Below are 14,558 nucleotides of genomic sequence, written 5' to 3'. Positions count from 1 at the left end.
AAAGATATCAAGCAAACATTAATCAATGGAAAGCAGAAGCGCTTATGTTAATTCCAAAGTGGACTTCAGAGCAAAGAAAATTTCCAGAGACAGAGAACGTTATATAATGATTAAAGTGTCAATCCATCAAGAAGACCTAGAAATCCTAAATGTGTATGCACCAAAAAACAGAGCTGCAAATGGAGTAAAAATTAATAGAATTAAAAGGAGAAATAGATAAACCCACAATTAAGAGTTGGAGACTTCAACATTCCTCTCTCAACAAGTGATAGGACAACAGAGAGAAAATCAGTAAGGATATAAAAGAAATCAACAACACCATCAACCAGTAGGATATAATCCTACTGTTTATAAAATATTTATAAACAGCATAAAATATTCTACTGAACAACAATAGAACACACATTCTTTCCAAGTGCACATGGAGTATATACCAAGATAGACCAATATCTTGGACCATAAAGTAAGCTTCAACAAATTTAAAAGAATCAAAATTATATACAGTATGATCTCTGATCACAATGGAATCACACTAGAAATAAGTAACAAAAAGTTTACAGAAAAATCTCCAAACATTTGGAAACTAAAAAAAAATCACACTTCTAAACAATCCATGAGTCAAAGAAGTCTCAAGGGAAATAAAAAATTCATTGAACTGATTGAAATTAAAAATAGAGCATATCAAATTTATGGGGCACAGACAGTACAGTGCTGAGAGAGACATTTATAGCACTAAATGCATACATTAAAAAAAGAGGAGAAGTATCAAATCTATACTATAAACCCAAAGCAAGCAGAAGGAAGAAAATAATAAAGATAAGAGTAGAAATTAAAAACAGAAAAACAGTAGAGAAAAATCAGTTGAGCACAGAGTTGGCTTTTGAAAAGATCAGTAAAATTGACAAACCTCTAGCTAGACTGACACAGAAAAATAGAAATGTAGAAGATACAAATTACCAGTATCAGGAACAAAATAAGGGATACCACTACAGCCACTGCAGATAGCAAATGGATAAAAAGAGAATACTGTGAACAACTCTACATGTAAATTCACATAAATTTGAAAACAGAAAAAATATGACCAATCCCTTGAAAAGCAGAAAGTAACACATCTCACCCAACATGAAGTAGATAATTTGATTAATCCTATAGCTATAAGGCAATTGAATTTATAATTCTAAAATCTCCCCCAAAAGATATCTTCAGACCTAGATGGTTTTACCAGAGAATTCTACCAAACATTTAAAGAAGAATTAACGCCAATGCTACATAGTCTCTTCCTGAAAACAGAAGATGAAGGAACACTTCCCAATTAGTTTATTACCTTGATAGCTAACAGAAACAACACACAAAAAAAGAAGCTACAGATCAATATCCCTCATGCTTATAGAAGCAAAAATCTTTACCAAAATATCAGTAAATAGAATTCAACAATACAGAAAAAGAATTCTATACCATGAATAAGTGGGGTTTATTCCAGGGATACAAGATTGGTTCAATATTCAGAAATCAATGTATTCTACCATATTAAATGGCTAAAGAAGAAAAATTACATGATCATACCTTTGGGATCTAGGGCTGGACAAAATGTTGTTAAACTTGACACCAAAAGCACAGTCCATAAAAGAAACGGTTGATAAATTAAGCAAAATTAAATACTTCTGCTCTGAGAAATACTGTGTTAAGAGGATGAAAAAACAAACTACAGAGTAGGAAACAATATTTGCAAACCACATATTTGAAAACAGACTAGAATATATAAAGAACTCTTAAAAGTCATCAGTAAAAAAGCAAACAATCCAATTAGAACATGGGCAAAAGACAGGAAGAGATATTTCACTGAAGAAGATATACAGATGGCAAATAAGCATAGGAAAAAACGTTCAACATTATTAGTCATTAGAGAGATGCAAATTAAAACCATGAGATATAACTATACACGTATAAGAATGGCCAAAATGAAAAATAGTGACAGCATCTAATGCTGGGGAGGGTGTGGAGAAACTGGATCACTCATACATCACTGTTGGAAATGTAAAATGGTACAGCCACCCTAGAAAATAATTTAATAGGCTCTGTTAAAAACTGAACATAGGACTACCAGCAATACTGGGCATTTATCCCAGTGAAATGAAAGCTTATGTTCATACAGCTTTATACATGTTCATACAGCTTTATACATAGCAGCTTTATTCTTAATAATAATAAAAGAAACAACTCAAATGTACTTTAATGAGTAGGTAAAAAGTTAAAAACACTGTGGTCCATCCAAAGCATGGTACTCAGCAATAAAAACGAACAAACTATTGAAACACAGCAAATGGATCTATCTTGAGGGAATTACACTGAGTGAAAAAAGCCAATCCCCGAAGGTTACATACTGTATGATTCCATTTTATAGCATCTTAAAATGAAAAGATATATATATATAAATGGGAGACATTAGTGATTGGTAGGACTCTCTTGACTGCATGAATATCAATATTCTGATTGTGATATTGTACTATACTTTTACAAGATGTTGCTCTCGTGGGAAACTGGGAAAAGGTACGTGGGATTGCTTGGTATTCTTTCTTACATCTCCATGTAAACTACATTTATATCAAAATTAAAAGTTTAATAGAGCTATCAAGCCATGAAAAGACATGAATGGCCCTTAAATGTATATTGCTAAGTGAAAAAAGCCAGTCTGTAATGGCTACTATATGACTCCAACTCTATGACATTCTGGAAAAGACAAAACCTTGGAAGACAGTAAAAGAATCACTGGCTGCCAAGCGGCTGTCTGGAGGGAGTGGAGATGAAGAGGCTGAGCACAGGGGAATCTTAGGGCAGTGAGACTCTTCTGTATGATACTGTAATGGCAGACGCGTGACAGTGTGCATTCATGAGAACCCATAGGACAGTGCCGCACAGTGTGAAACTTTATGTAAACTGTGGACTTCAGTTAATAATACTACGTCGATATTGGTCCCTCAATCATAACAAGTATAACACACTAATGCAAGATGGTAATAATAGGAGAAACTGTGTGCTGGGAGGAGAAGGGGTATATAGGAACATTATACTATACTTTCTGTTTAGTTTTTCTGTAAACCTAAAACCGCTCTAAAAAATAAAGTCTATTATTAAAAAAATGTTCAATTTAAAAAATTTCCATAGCCCTTCCTAATGCAGCGCAGAGTGGCATTGTCTACTCTCTAAGGTGAAAAAAACAAAAAAATTCTGTGCTTTACAGTCCCCAGGGTTGGCAGAAATAGCTTATGGAAGAGGAATGAAGGCGCACAACAGGGTAGATGAGGGTATTTTACAGTTTCCTGGGATTTGTTTGCCAGCTCTGCTGAGTTCTACAGGGAATATTCACTATTGTTTATTTGCAAGTGTTTGGAGGCTGTTACTGTGTGCTAGCAACATGGAAGGAGCTGGATTGTTTTTCAGTGTGTCTATGAATATATCCCTCAGTGTTCTAGAAAGTGTGACAGAAGTGGACTATTTCAGCTTTTTGATTCTGGAATCAAAATAGCAACTTCCCTTTAGATCACAAATGATCAAAAAGACACAATATGGCTTATAGTAATTTGATGCAATACTAGGGGGTGGAGGGGAAATCTCCTTTGCTTCTTAAATGCTTCTTAAAATAATTCAATTAGCAATGCAAGAGAGAGAAACAGAATAAAATAATAACACAGAAAATCGAAATCAATAGATTTTTTTTGTCCATTAACCTTCTAGGAATACACATTCTATGTAATGTATTTATATATTACAAATAATGTTTTTAAACAAATTTTTTAATGGGACGTTTTCAGGAAATAAAAATGCCCCAAAGCAGGCAGCCACTAGAAAATGCAAAGACAACAGTCTTTATATTATAGCAATGGAATCTCTCCTTACAGTTAAGGCTACAAAGTTTTTTCATAAGGAAACCAAAACAGGGATGCAGCTTTTCTCTTTCTCTCCTTTTCTGTTGCCAATTTGAGTCATTATAAACAGTTAAATGAAAATAGAGGAGCTAGAAAAAGGAATAGCATATTATTATGTTATTTTCTATAAGTTCTAAATTTCAAGCTATGGCATAAGTTTAATTTGGGGATCCCAAGACAAAAATTTGAGAAAATGTTTTTATCTCATTTTCCTCTTCCTAATGGCCGCCAATATTAGCTGATTCCACCAATGTTTCTGAAATAACCACATGCCCTACTTGAATTCCATCCCTATGGCCACTTAGATTTACAATAGTTTTCTGGGGTATATTTGACAGGAATTAATTAACCTTTGTGATTGATACAGGAACAGGTGTGTGACCTGACCCAGGTCAATGAGGCAAAATATCAGGACTTTTCTTTGTGTACATTGTGCCAAAGATACTTTCTTTTCCTGCTGCAGGTAAGCACGGATGTATATTGCCCAGGAAAATGTTGGTATGTACTTGATAAAATGATAGAGCCAGATGTGGGGTGAAGCTTACCCCAAGAAAATCAGAGCAGAGGGAGAAAGAAACCTGGTCCTTAATGGCATACTTGAGCTGCCAGATGAAGACTTAACAAATCACCTCTGAACTTTTCAGTTATGTGAGGCAATAAATTCCCTTTAGTTTGTTTCTGATTTTCTGCTATTTTCAACTAAAAGCATGCTAACTATGGTTATTCTCTTCAGATCTTCATCTCACTGATGTAGGTCCAAAAAGTCTATTAAGATTGGAATCAAGAAAGAGTAAAGAAGAATAGCCTAGAAGCCCAGCAGTGGGGGCCTCGAAGAGGAGAGGAAAAATAGAGCAGAAGTATAAAATATGGATATACCTCTGGCCAGACTCCTTTGGGCTCATAAGAAACATTCACTCCTTTTTAGCAAAACACAGTAATCATCACCCAAGTTGCTACAAGGAGTAGATGTGCAGCAAGAGCCATGAGGAACTTACCTACCCTCAATAATCAGTTGGTACAATCCATTATTACTAGTAAATTTATACCACAAGAGAGGAGACAAAAGAGACAAAAAGGAAAGAGGAGAAGGCACACAAAATAATTGACCAACTCTCAACTCTCTTTGCTTATTCTTCATACTTCCTTCTACTACCTTTAAGCCTAAATTTTCTCCCTCTTACTCTGTAAGTAACAGACAGTGAGTTAATAGTTGGCTTTGAGTGACCATCTAAAGGTCCTGTGTATCTCTGGGACCAGAAGCACTGCATGAGAAATCTAGTGGTGTCTGGAGCAGGCTTGTACTGGTTCACAAGAGTCGATTGATAAATTTTCAGAAATTCTGTTAGCCAGTAGTTAAACTCAGTGAACATAACCACTATTAAAATTAAATTATATAAACTTAATAATAAGTTATATTAAAAAGAAAGCAATAAATACTCAAAAATATCACTTTCTAAATGTTTTGCTCCTTTTTGCTATTATCTATGCTCTTGATGTTTTCTTATATCTATTATATCTGTATGGTGGAAATACTGTATAGTGTTGTATTACTACACATCTCTTTCCAACTCTGCATTCAGTTTCTCCTTGATGGTAGCTCGAAATTGGCCATGGCAAGAGTATTTATACCACAGAAATTGGCAGATTCTACAAACCAAGGCATTTTTCCCCCCAAAGAACCAGTTAAATATTCACTAGCAAACTGATAGAGACATAGGAACATTTTAAGTCAATATATTTTGCATAAACAAACAAACAATAAAAGACATAAACTAAATTCTCCAAGGTTTTTTTCCCCTTCCCTTCCAGTAGTTAAGTTTATGATGTAATTGGAGCTGGAGTTCCAGACCATCTGTGAGTTGGGAAATCTAATGTATGAACACTTTCATTTACTTAAACTTTCAGAGTGAAAAGAATGGTGTCAACTGAGCAGATAGAATCCAAGTTCAGCTGTTCCCTGCCCTTTATTGCAAACTCTGTGCAGGGTCTTAACAGTGTGTTTAATCTGGATGCCTGATAAATGATATAACTTATTCAGGGTTCATATCCTTGCCCTGATGGATTAGAAGGTTGTCTTTGTGGCATTAGATCATCTATTGAAAATAATATTGCTAGGCATGCTTTCCTGTTAATGTCGTTTATAGTGATCCAGAATTTTCCATTTATTCTTTAAAGATTTTATAGGACTTAATCTATTATAGTTTGCTATTATTTTAAGGAAATAATGATTATTTTGGAATAAATATCTAATTATAAAAAACTATTACAATATAACTTTAGGGTCTTGACCATTATCAAATTAATTTCCACAAAAACCTCCACATTTTTCAATCTACTAGAAATATTAAATAATTGTAATCAATATTCTTTCTCAGTAATGTCCTCAAATGTGCATTATTTTTGTAGCCAAATTAAGATTTAAAATCTTACATTAAAAAGTTCAAACTTGATTTTTGAATATACTTTCCTTCTACTTTAACCATATTACTATGAGTACTGGAAACCAAATGGAAAATTGCATTTTATTGGGAGAGTATCAGTGATCTTTGAAAATGTGATCAATTCCTTTTTCAAACCTTTCTTCAATATGCAGTCTTATGAGCAGACACTGAACCTAAATTCCTCCAAAAAACTTTTTTTTTCACATTTATTTCATAGGTTAACATTCTAAAACTTAGTCAACAAGGATTTATGTGTGCACAGGTAGTTCTGTATTTTTAATTTGTAATTTTGATCCTACCAAAGTTACATATTTAGTTAGATCAGTGAATCCAATTCATAGTTTGTAAAGATACCCACTTATAAATAATAGTAGTAGGACAAAAGATCTTTTAAAACTGTTTCGCCATGATTCACGGGCAGCTGCAATTCTGGTAAAATGGGCAAAACCACAGAAGGGGAGATAACTGAAATTGATTTGCTTTAGGGTGGTCCTATCAATTTACTTAAAAGCCTGATTGAAGCCAAGAGATTTTCTCTACACTTAACAGGACCCTTCTGCCTGTTTACAGACAGTTGGCCTGTGTAGATTGAATAATAGTCCATAAATATACATTATTGCATACTGCAACATGCATATATACATATTATATAAAAGTTAATAGTCCAGACTGTGGTTTTGAATAATACTTGAGAAGTCTACATTTGATTAAAGGTTTATTAGTAATCTTTAATAGTTTTCTCTAGATTAAAAAGTTGATTTTGAAACTCATCTGGGATTCTATATTTTCCTATTTCATATCTCTTTGCCTTGATTTGAGTTCAAAAATTTACTGTTAATGTATTACCATTCAATAACTGTGCAAATCTATAAACATTTAAAAAATGAGATTACCAATGTATTGAATTATGCAAATTGAGTTACACAAACCAGTAATTCATCTAGTACTGTTTATAGGATGTATATCTAGAGCATATTAGAGTGAAAAAGGCAACAAAGAAATGATGTTCATCATTCTTCTAGGATGATAGAATATGGCAAGAATTAAACATTATAATTTCAACTTTGGTATAAATTGGAATTTAGCCTAGTTCTCTGCTGCTACTTTGCTGGAGAGCGTTATTAGAAATCTATGGCATGCTTAGAAAAATCCATGATTTCACAACATATTATTGCACACCAATTTTCAAGATAAAGCATGCTTTTTCTTCGGGTTATGAGAATGCTAATGTGAAATTTTAAACCAAAGAAAACTAACAAATTTGTACATTAAGCATTAGGTTAAGTTCTTTTTCTCCCCTAGACTTTTTACATTTGATCTGTAGTGTTTAAGTCCTTCCTGGTGTCCTCATTTTTATATTGATGACTTGATTAATTACAGTTTAAGATATGCTTATACAGGAAAAGTAAAAGGGGTCTTCACATTATCTTTTGTCTGAAAGTCAAGACATTATATCTATGCTTTTCAAAGTACCCCTGCAATTTGTGTTAATATTATCACTGCCTCTGTTATTGGTGGAAAAACTCAAATACACTGATGTTTGAGCACATAGCTCAATATAATAGAATCATGAAATTTTAGAATTAGATGACTCAACAGATCCAACCTCTTCATTTTCAGATGAGGTATCTGCTGTCTGGTCTGGAACTCAGGGCTCCTGGTACGATATCAACAACAGCACTCCATTTAGAACCTGGCTTCCTGTTTTCAGACCACAGACTAAACTCTTTTCCTGAAATCGCAAAAACAATCTGCTCAGTCCTCTTCTGTGTGCTGGGAAAAGCTGTTCACCAGTCATGAGGGAAAAAACAAACAAACAAAAAACATACCAAAAAAGTCCTCACAGAGCCCAGGTGCGAAAACCGTAGGGTGACTGAAACAACTGTAGTCTTTTTATTTCTGAAGCTCTTCTTCTAAACTGTCAGCAATAACTGTGCTTAAGATCAGGGGACAGCATACTCCCAGTTCTTAGATAATTTTAATTCCTATTCCTTTTCCCCACCATTTCCGGACGGATGCCAGTTGCTCTAGAGTGCCTCTCCTTCCTCCATTCTCATTCCCCATTCTCTTTCTCTATAGACTTATTACTTCCTATTCTTTTATCCTTCCCTCTCTCTCTCTCTTCCTTCAGTAATCAAGTCTCAAATGAGTTACTGAGTGAGAGAGAAACATGATCACCACTGGAGAATATGTACAGCATCAGGAGTAAATAGCACAGGGCTGGTGGGCATGGAACCATTATAAGCCATCTTTTCTTGCCTCCACAACTAATTCATGACAGATAATGGCAAAGTATTTTGGTGTTTTTGTCTTTTAGAATAGCACTTGTTATACAGTTGCAACATGGCTCTGATATTTCTGTTTAAAGCTTCTGGGTTTTGCATCACAGTAGTAACACAAAACAGCTACTAATCATCAGCTCTAACACTTTTAATATTGATGTTGATGACCATGTTGATGATCATCATGATATGATGCTGAGGATGGTCTGTCTGAAGGTATAGAGCCTTAGTGTTGGGAGATACTTTTTATTAATTACTGTTGCTTCTGGTACATTATTTGACACCAAATCATTATGGATCCATAATGAGTGAACAATTGGCATATAGTTAGTAGAGGCTCTGAGTTATCTACATTTTTACTTGTGCTATCCAGTTCTATGTATTTTAGTCTATATGGGTAGGATTTCTCAGTAATTCTTTGAGGTTATTTCTCCTTCAGATTCAATGAGTGCTCTGATGAAAAACTCTCCTTTTTGATTCTTATATTTTCCTACTGATCATCTCAAGGCTCACCAGCTATAGTCTCTCTCCCCACAGCAAGAACTGGACTGAACTCCTAGCTCAGGTTTAGAAGACAACTCATTGTCACATTTCATTCTCCTCCAGGCTAAATTTCTTTGAAAAGTGATATAAAAAATAAATGAATTATAATACTGAAAAAAAAAATCTTGATGCACAAGGGGAGAAGGGAGTGGGAGAAGAACTTCAAATAGCTTCTCTATTCATTTTTATAGAGGACAATCCAGTCCAAATTTTACTTAGTCTTAGAATTAAGATCAAAAGAGTTGCATGCTTTATCTTAAATTATACAGGTTTTTGTTGGTGTGAAGTGTTTGAAAGTTTGCAGAATTATTCCCAGAAAGGTTTCTCTGCAGTCCATGTCTCATTTCTGCCTCCTTAGAAAAAATGATACTCCCCTAGCTCCAGATCTCTAAACACTATGTCATATACAAATAGTAAAGTTCCATGTAAAATGTCAGAGGAAATAAAAGAAGGAAATTATTTAAACTGCTTCCTAAAGTACTGCAGCTGTTTTATCTGAGATGAGTTAAGAAAGAAGTCTGTGATTATCCCTGTTATCTGTAGTACTTGACCTCCAAACAAAGGCAGAGCATGTGACTCCATTTAAGGGACTGGAAATCTTCCCGTGACTTGGGAGGGAGGGCTTCAGCAGACTTTACTTGGCCAGGACCTGTTGGTGGTGAGATTATAGTCTTGAGGTTTTTTTTCCCCTTGAGATATAATTGTACTTTTTCTTTATATTTCATAAAAAAACAAAAGTTATATTATAAAAAAAGGAAAAGATACTCTTATAGGTCTATGTCAGAAATAAGAGAGTAGAATCCAACACATGATTTAAACTGGGAATACATTAAAATGATGGATTGATTTGTGATTATGATGCAATTAGAAAATGATAACTTATCCCAAGCCTAGTTTTAAGATAAATAATCTAGTCTCAAACTCAAGTGATTATCTGATTTTTTCCTTATTGATCAAGGAAACTATTAAAACAATTTCAAGTAAACTACATGAAGCAGGAAATACAAAGAAGTGCAAAAATTTAAAAGAAGCTTGAATTTTGGAACCTTGCATTGGTACAAATTTAGTTCTGGTGTCTGATTCAGAATTATTTTCACTTTATTCCAAACTAGTTTGACATCATAGTAAAAATGGGTCTAAGTTGAAGCCAGTATGGTGATTTTGTATTGCAAAAAAATAGAAAGCAAAACTTAATAACAGAACCCTTTAGATATGACTGCATTATGGGGGGAAGCATCTAACACAGTCTCTGATTGGTTCTATTCAGCTTGCTTTATGGAAGGTGAAATATAAAAATGCTATACTTATGCCTTTTCCCAGCTACCTGGTGAAAGATCTCATTGCTCTAGGTCTTAGTATTGTTCAGGTAAAAGGTCACATTCCTTGTTAATAGAAGGGAAATAAGGAGGTGCCCTGAAAACTCCACAAATATATTCTGGAATGGCTCAAATCAGCCCTTAAAACTATCTAGATATTCTACTTATTAACTTTTAAAATTGATGCTATCCTTTACTCAATTTCCTTTATAACAATCAAAGTTGAATTTCCTTTATAACAATCAAAAAGCAATGTATAAAGCATTACTTTCTAGAGTGTTTTGCTAGAGCTTAGAGAAGAGAGTGGAATATCATCTTGCATCTAATTTATATTAAAATTTTTTTGAGTTATATGCTTGAGACTATAAGAAATCTATATTTTCCTAGAAATTATAAATAGAAGTAGATTTCCACACAGAATATCTCGGTAAATCAGTTACTAAATATGAAGACTGGTTTCAGGGTTAAAGAAGTTCACAATGAATATGAATTCCAACTTAACACCTTTTTAAAAAAAAAAAAAAGGACGCTAGAACAGATTTTGAATGATTTGTGTAATATAAGGTAAAAGAAATCAAGATAGATCTTGTGGGATGGACAATGAAGACAAGATTGTATGAGACCTGTCCAAAAAAGAGAAAAAAAGATCTGAGAGTGGTGATATTAACTTATAACGTGAAATGTGAAAGGCAAGCCAAGTAGAATGTACATCAGCTGTCAGATTGCTTCATTCCTTTAGAGCAGTTGTTCATCTGAAAATAGCTTTCAAATGAGAAAGGATGACTACAAAAGGATTAGTTACCATAGGCTTTTATACACCCCCTAGAGCTCCAGGTTTGTTATGACAGAATAGCAAGAATTTAAAGGAAGTAAACTATAGAATATTAAATAACATCAGGAAGAGTCTACATTAATGCTGAGCTATATTATTGCTGTGAAGGGTTTTCACTGATACCATTTCCATGGATTTCCTTCATGATGGCTGATGCTTGCTGTTTCCTCTGCTTCACCATGGTATTATGTGATAGCATGATTTTTTTGTTCCCTCCCTGTGAAAAATAAAGGAACATTATTGAGGCAATGTCAAGAACTCATTTGGAGTGTTTTATAATCATCCTTTTGAGAGACAGCATCTTTGTTCTTTATTAAGAGTTTATTATTGCTTTCTACTGAAAGACTTTAACACCATTCCTTGTCTGGTGACAGAGCATGCTATTCATTGACAGGCAATGTCACAGTGAACAGAGGCTGTTTCTCAGAGTTTCCAGCCCAGTCTTATCTATATACTAGTACAATGATTATTGGGCAATGAGAAACGATGAAAGAGCTGGACTCCTTTCCCCTTCCTCTCTCTTTTCCACAGTTTATTTTAATCTGTCATTATTTCCTTACTGGCCTTCATTTGTACTAACATCACAGTACATCAATTCCAGCAAATTGTAAGAATGAAGAAAGGACGCCAGATTAAACCAGAACTCTTTGGTGGTAGTATTTTAATATTGGCATCAACAGCTGTCCTTTAAAGCAAAGAAAGCCCATTAATGAGTCACAACTCTGAACTTCCTTGGACAACTGACTAATAGAACATTTTAGGAAACAATATACTTACCTTGCTCTTAGACCGTGCTTTTCAGGAAGGATGAATCCTGATTTGTGGAGGAAAGACTGGAGATGGAATATGGATGGCACTTGGGCCCGATGGTTTTTATCCTTGAGCCTGGGATAGCATGGTCCCTAGCTCTGACTCAAACTGGGGACTGAGCCTTTCTGAAGAGACTGGCATCCAGCTGACATCAACTGACTATATATAGCACCAAATACTTCAGCTACTCATATCTTCCTGGCAAAAGGGAGGAACCAAGAAAGATTAGGTTCTCTCCATTGTGTTTCTAGTTTGTGAGATGTTTGAATGAACATACAGAAGGTTTTTATGGAGTACCTTCTGTTTGAAGAGATACTAGCCAAAAAAGATTTTTAAAACTTTTTAAGATGTAGCCCTTACATTACATCTTAATTGAGGTGGCAAAAGATACATATTGAATACGTCAATTAGAACAGAATGATAGATTATTAACAATTAACATGAAAGTATTGACCATAATATCTAAGGAGTTTCAAGAAGAAAGAAAGCAATATGGGGCAGATCAATAGTGCCATCCCTTAAGCAAGAGTGAGAACCTATAGTAAGTTCAGAAAAATGTGTTATATTTGAATGGCGAAGTGGGGGATCATTCTGTAATGGGCCTTAGAAGTTGAGCCTTGAAGCTATCTGAGTAAAAGCTTAGACTCACAGCTGGGTCATGAGTCTTTCTGAAGAGACCCTGTAGAGAACAGTGCCTGCAAAGTTGACTGATCTCTGCAAGGTCTGGAGTCAAGGATTTCTGTTTGGGAATCAGGATAAGAAGTTGGGAAGGTAGGCCATGTTGGAACACAGAAGCATGTTCCTTCCCATATCCAGGCTTTGGCTCTTACTATTTCCCACTTCCTGGAACATGCTCTCCCCCTACCACTTGGCTTACTCATGCATTCAGGACTCCCCCCAACTATTGATTCCTCATAAAGTCCTTCCCCAGTCACCCTGTCTAAAATATCACATGGGGCTTCCCTGGTGGCGCAGTGGTTGAGAGTCCGCCTGCCGATGCAGGGGACACGGGTTCGTGTCCCGGTCTGGGAAGATCCCACATGCTGCGGAGCGGCTGGGCCTGTGAGCCATGACCGCTGAGCCCGCGCGTCTGGAGCCTGTGCTCCGCAGCGGGAGAGGCCACAGCAGTGAGAGGCCCACGTACCGCAAAAAGAAAAAAATAAAATAAAATATCACATGGTGCCACACTCTAAGCCCTTACTCTGCTTTATTTTTTAAATATTTTTGTATTAGTTAAGATTAAAGTCGAATGGGAGTGACAGAAAACCCTAAAAACAGAAATTTCAAAAAGATGGAAGTTTGTTTTTCTCACACATAAATTTTGCCCAGAGGTAAATAATCTAGGGTTTGTGTGATTGACATAATTATCAGGGGTGCAGTCAACTCTAACATTTTGCTTCGTTGGCCCTAAAATGCAGCCCCTTGGGCTTAAATGATTGCTTCAGCTCTAGTCAGCATGCTCTTATTTCAGTCAGCAGGAAAAAAGAAAAAGTAATGAGAAAGGCAGCAGGAAAAAGAAAAAGAAAAAGTAATGAAGGTCTCCTTCAAACATGTCCTGATATTGCTCAGATCTCTTTTGTTTACATCCCTTTGGCAGAACTTAGTCACATAGCCAAACACAGCTCAAGAGATGTTGGGAAATGTAGATTTATTCTGGGTGGCCACGCCCAGTTAAATTCAGAGGTTAATTTACTGACAAAGAAGATAATGATTACTGGGTGACAACTCTCAGTTTTTGCCACAAGGGCATAACACTATTTTATCTATACCTATATCTATATCTATTTGTCTAGCTAGCTAGCTAGCTGTCATCCATCTATCAATCTATCTCCATCATCTATCTGGTATCTCTTTTTCCTATTGAACTTCATAAGACTTAGGCTTTATATCTTCAGCAGCAAGAATTGTAGACATTCAATATTCATTAAGTGAATGAATAAATGAGTGGGTTGGAGATTGTGGAATGCATGAGTTTGGAATTATTTTCCTGTTATGTCAAGCACTTGGGGGGAAATAGAATTGTAATAAACAGTCAATTGAGTATAAGATGATGGTGGCTACTTAAGGGAGAAGTTGTTTTATATGCAACCAAAATAAGTGCCTGATCATAGGATTGACAGTTCAAGGTAGTAAATGGTAGGTGTAAGCTAACCTGTTGCAACTGCTTCTAAGTAAAAGTTTGCATTGAATTTATTAATTAGGTACCAGTGAGAAACATTTAGCCAAGCCAATAAATTTAAGTTCCCTCTCAAGATCTCTAAATTGCTTTTATATTCCTGGCTTAAGCATTTACAGTGGTATGCTATTAGTAAAGTCTCTCAAACTCTTAGTTTTTTCGTCTGTAAAATGGAGGTTACAGTATCTACCACATAGAACCATGGACATTTTACATGTAACAATTTTAGAAATTG

The 14,558-nt window shown here is 35.1% G+C and overlaps 1 protein-coding gene across 2 annotated transcripts in view; it reads right to left on the bottom strand.

Annotated features, from left to right (window-relative positions):
- MYOZ2 (myozenin 2) overlaps positions 1-12,247 on the bottom strand; it is a 35,568-nt gene extending 23,321 nt beyond the window's left edge. The window contains exons 1-2 of one of the 2 annotated variants that reach the window (XM_065877705.1): positions 12,128-12,247; positions 11,461-11,550 (exon numbers count right to left, since the gene is read on the bottom strand). In XM_065877705.1, coding sequence (XP_065733777.1) covers positions 11,461-11,536 — 76 coding nt within the window. In that variant the 5' untranslated portion in view covers positions 11,537-11,550; positions 12,128-12,247. Of the gene's footprint in view, positions 1-11,460; positions 11,551-12,114 lie in introns of both variants that reach the window. The other variant, XM_065877704.1, reaches the window with a different exon arrangement.
- Positions 12,248-14,558: the final 2,311 nt, after the last annotated feature.

This window comes from Phocoena phocoena, chromosome 5 (assembly GCF_963924675.1).
Source record: "Phocoena phocoena chromosome 5, mPhoPho1.1, whole genome shotgun sequence".
Lineage (NCBI taxonomy): Eukaryota > Metazoa > Chordata > Mammalia > Artiodactyla > Phocoenidae > Phocoena > Phocoena phocoena.
This window is presented reverse-complemented; position numbering and strand designations above follow the sequence as displayed.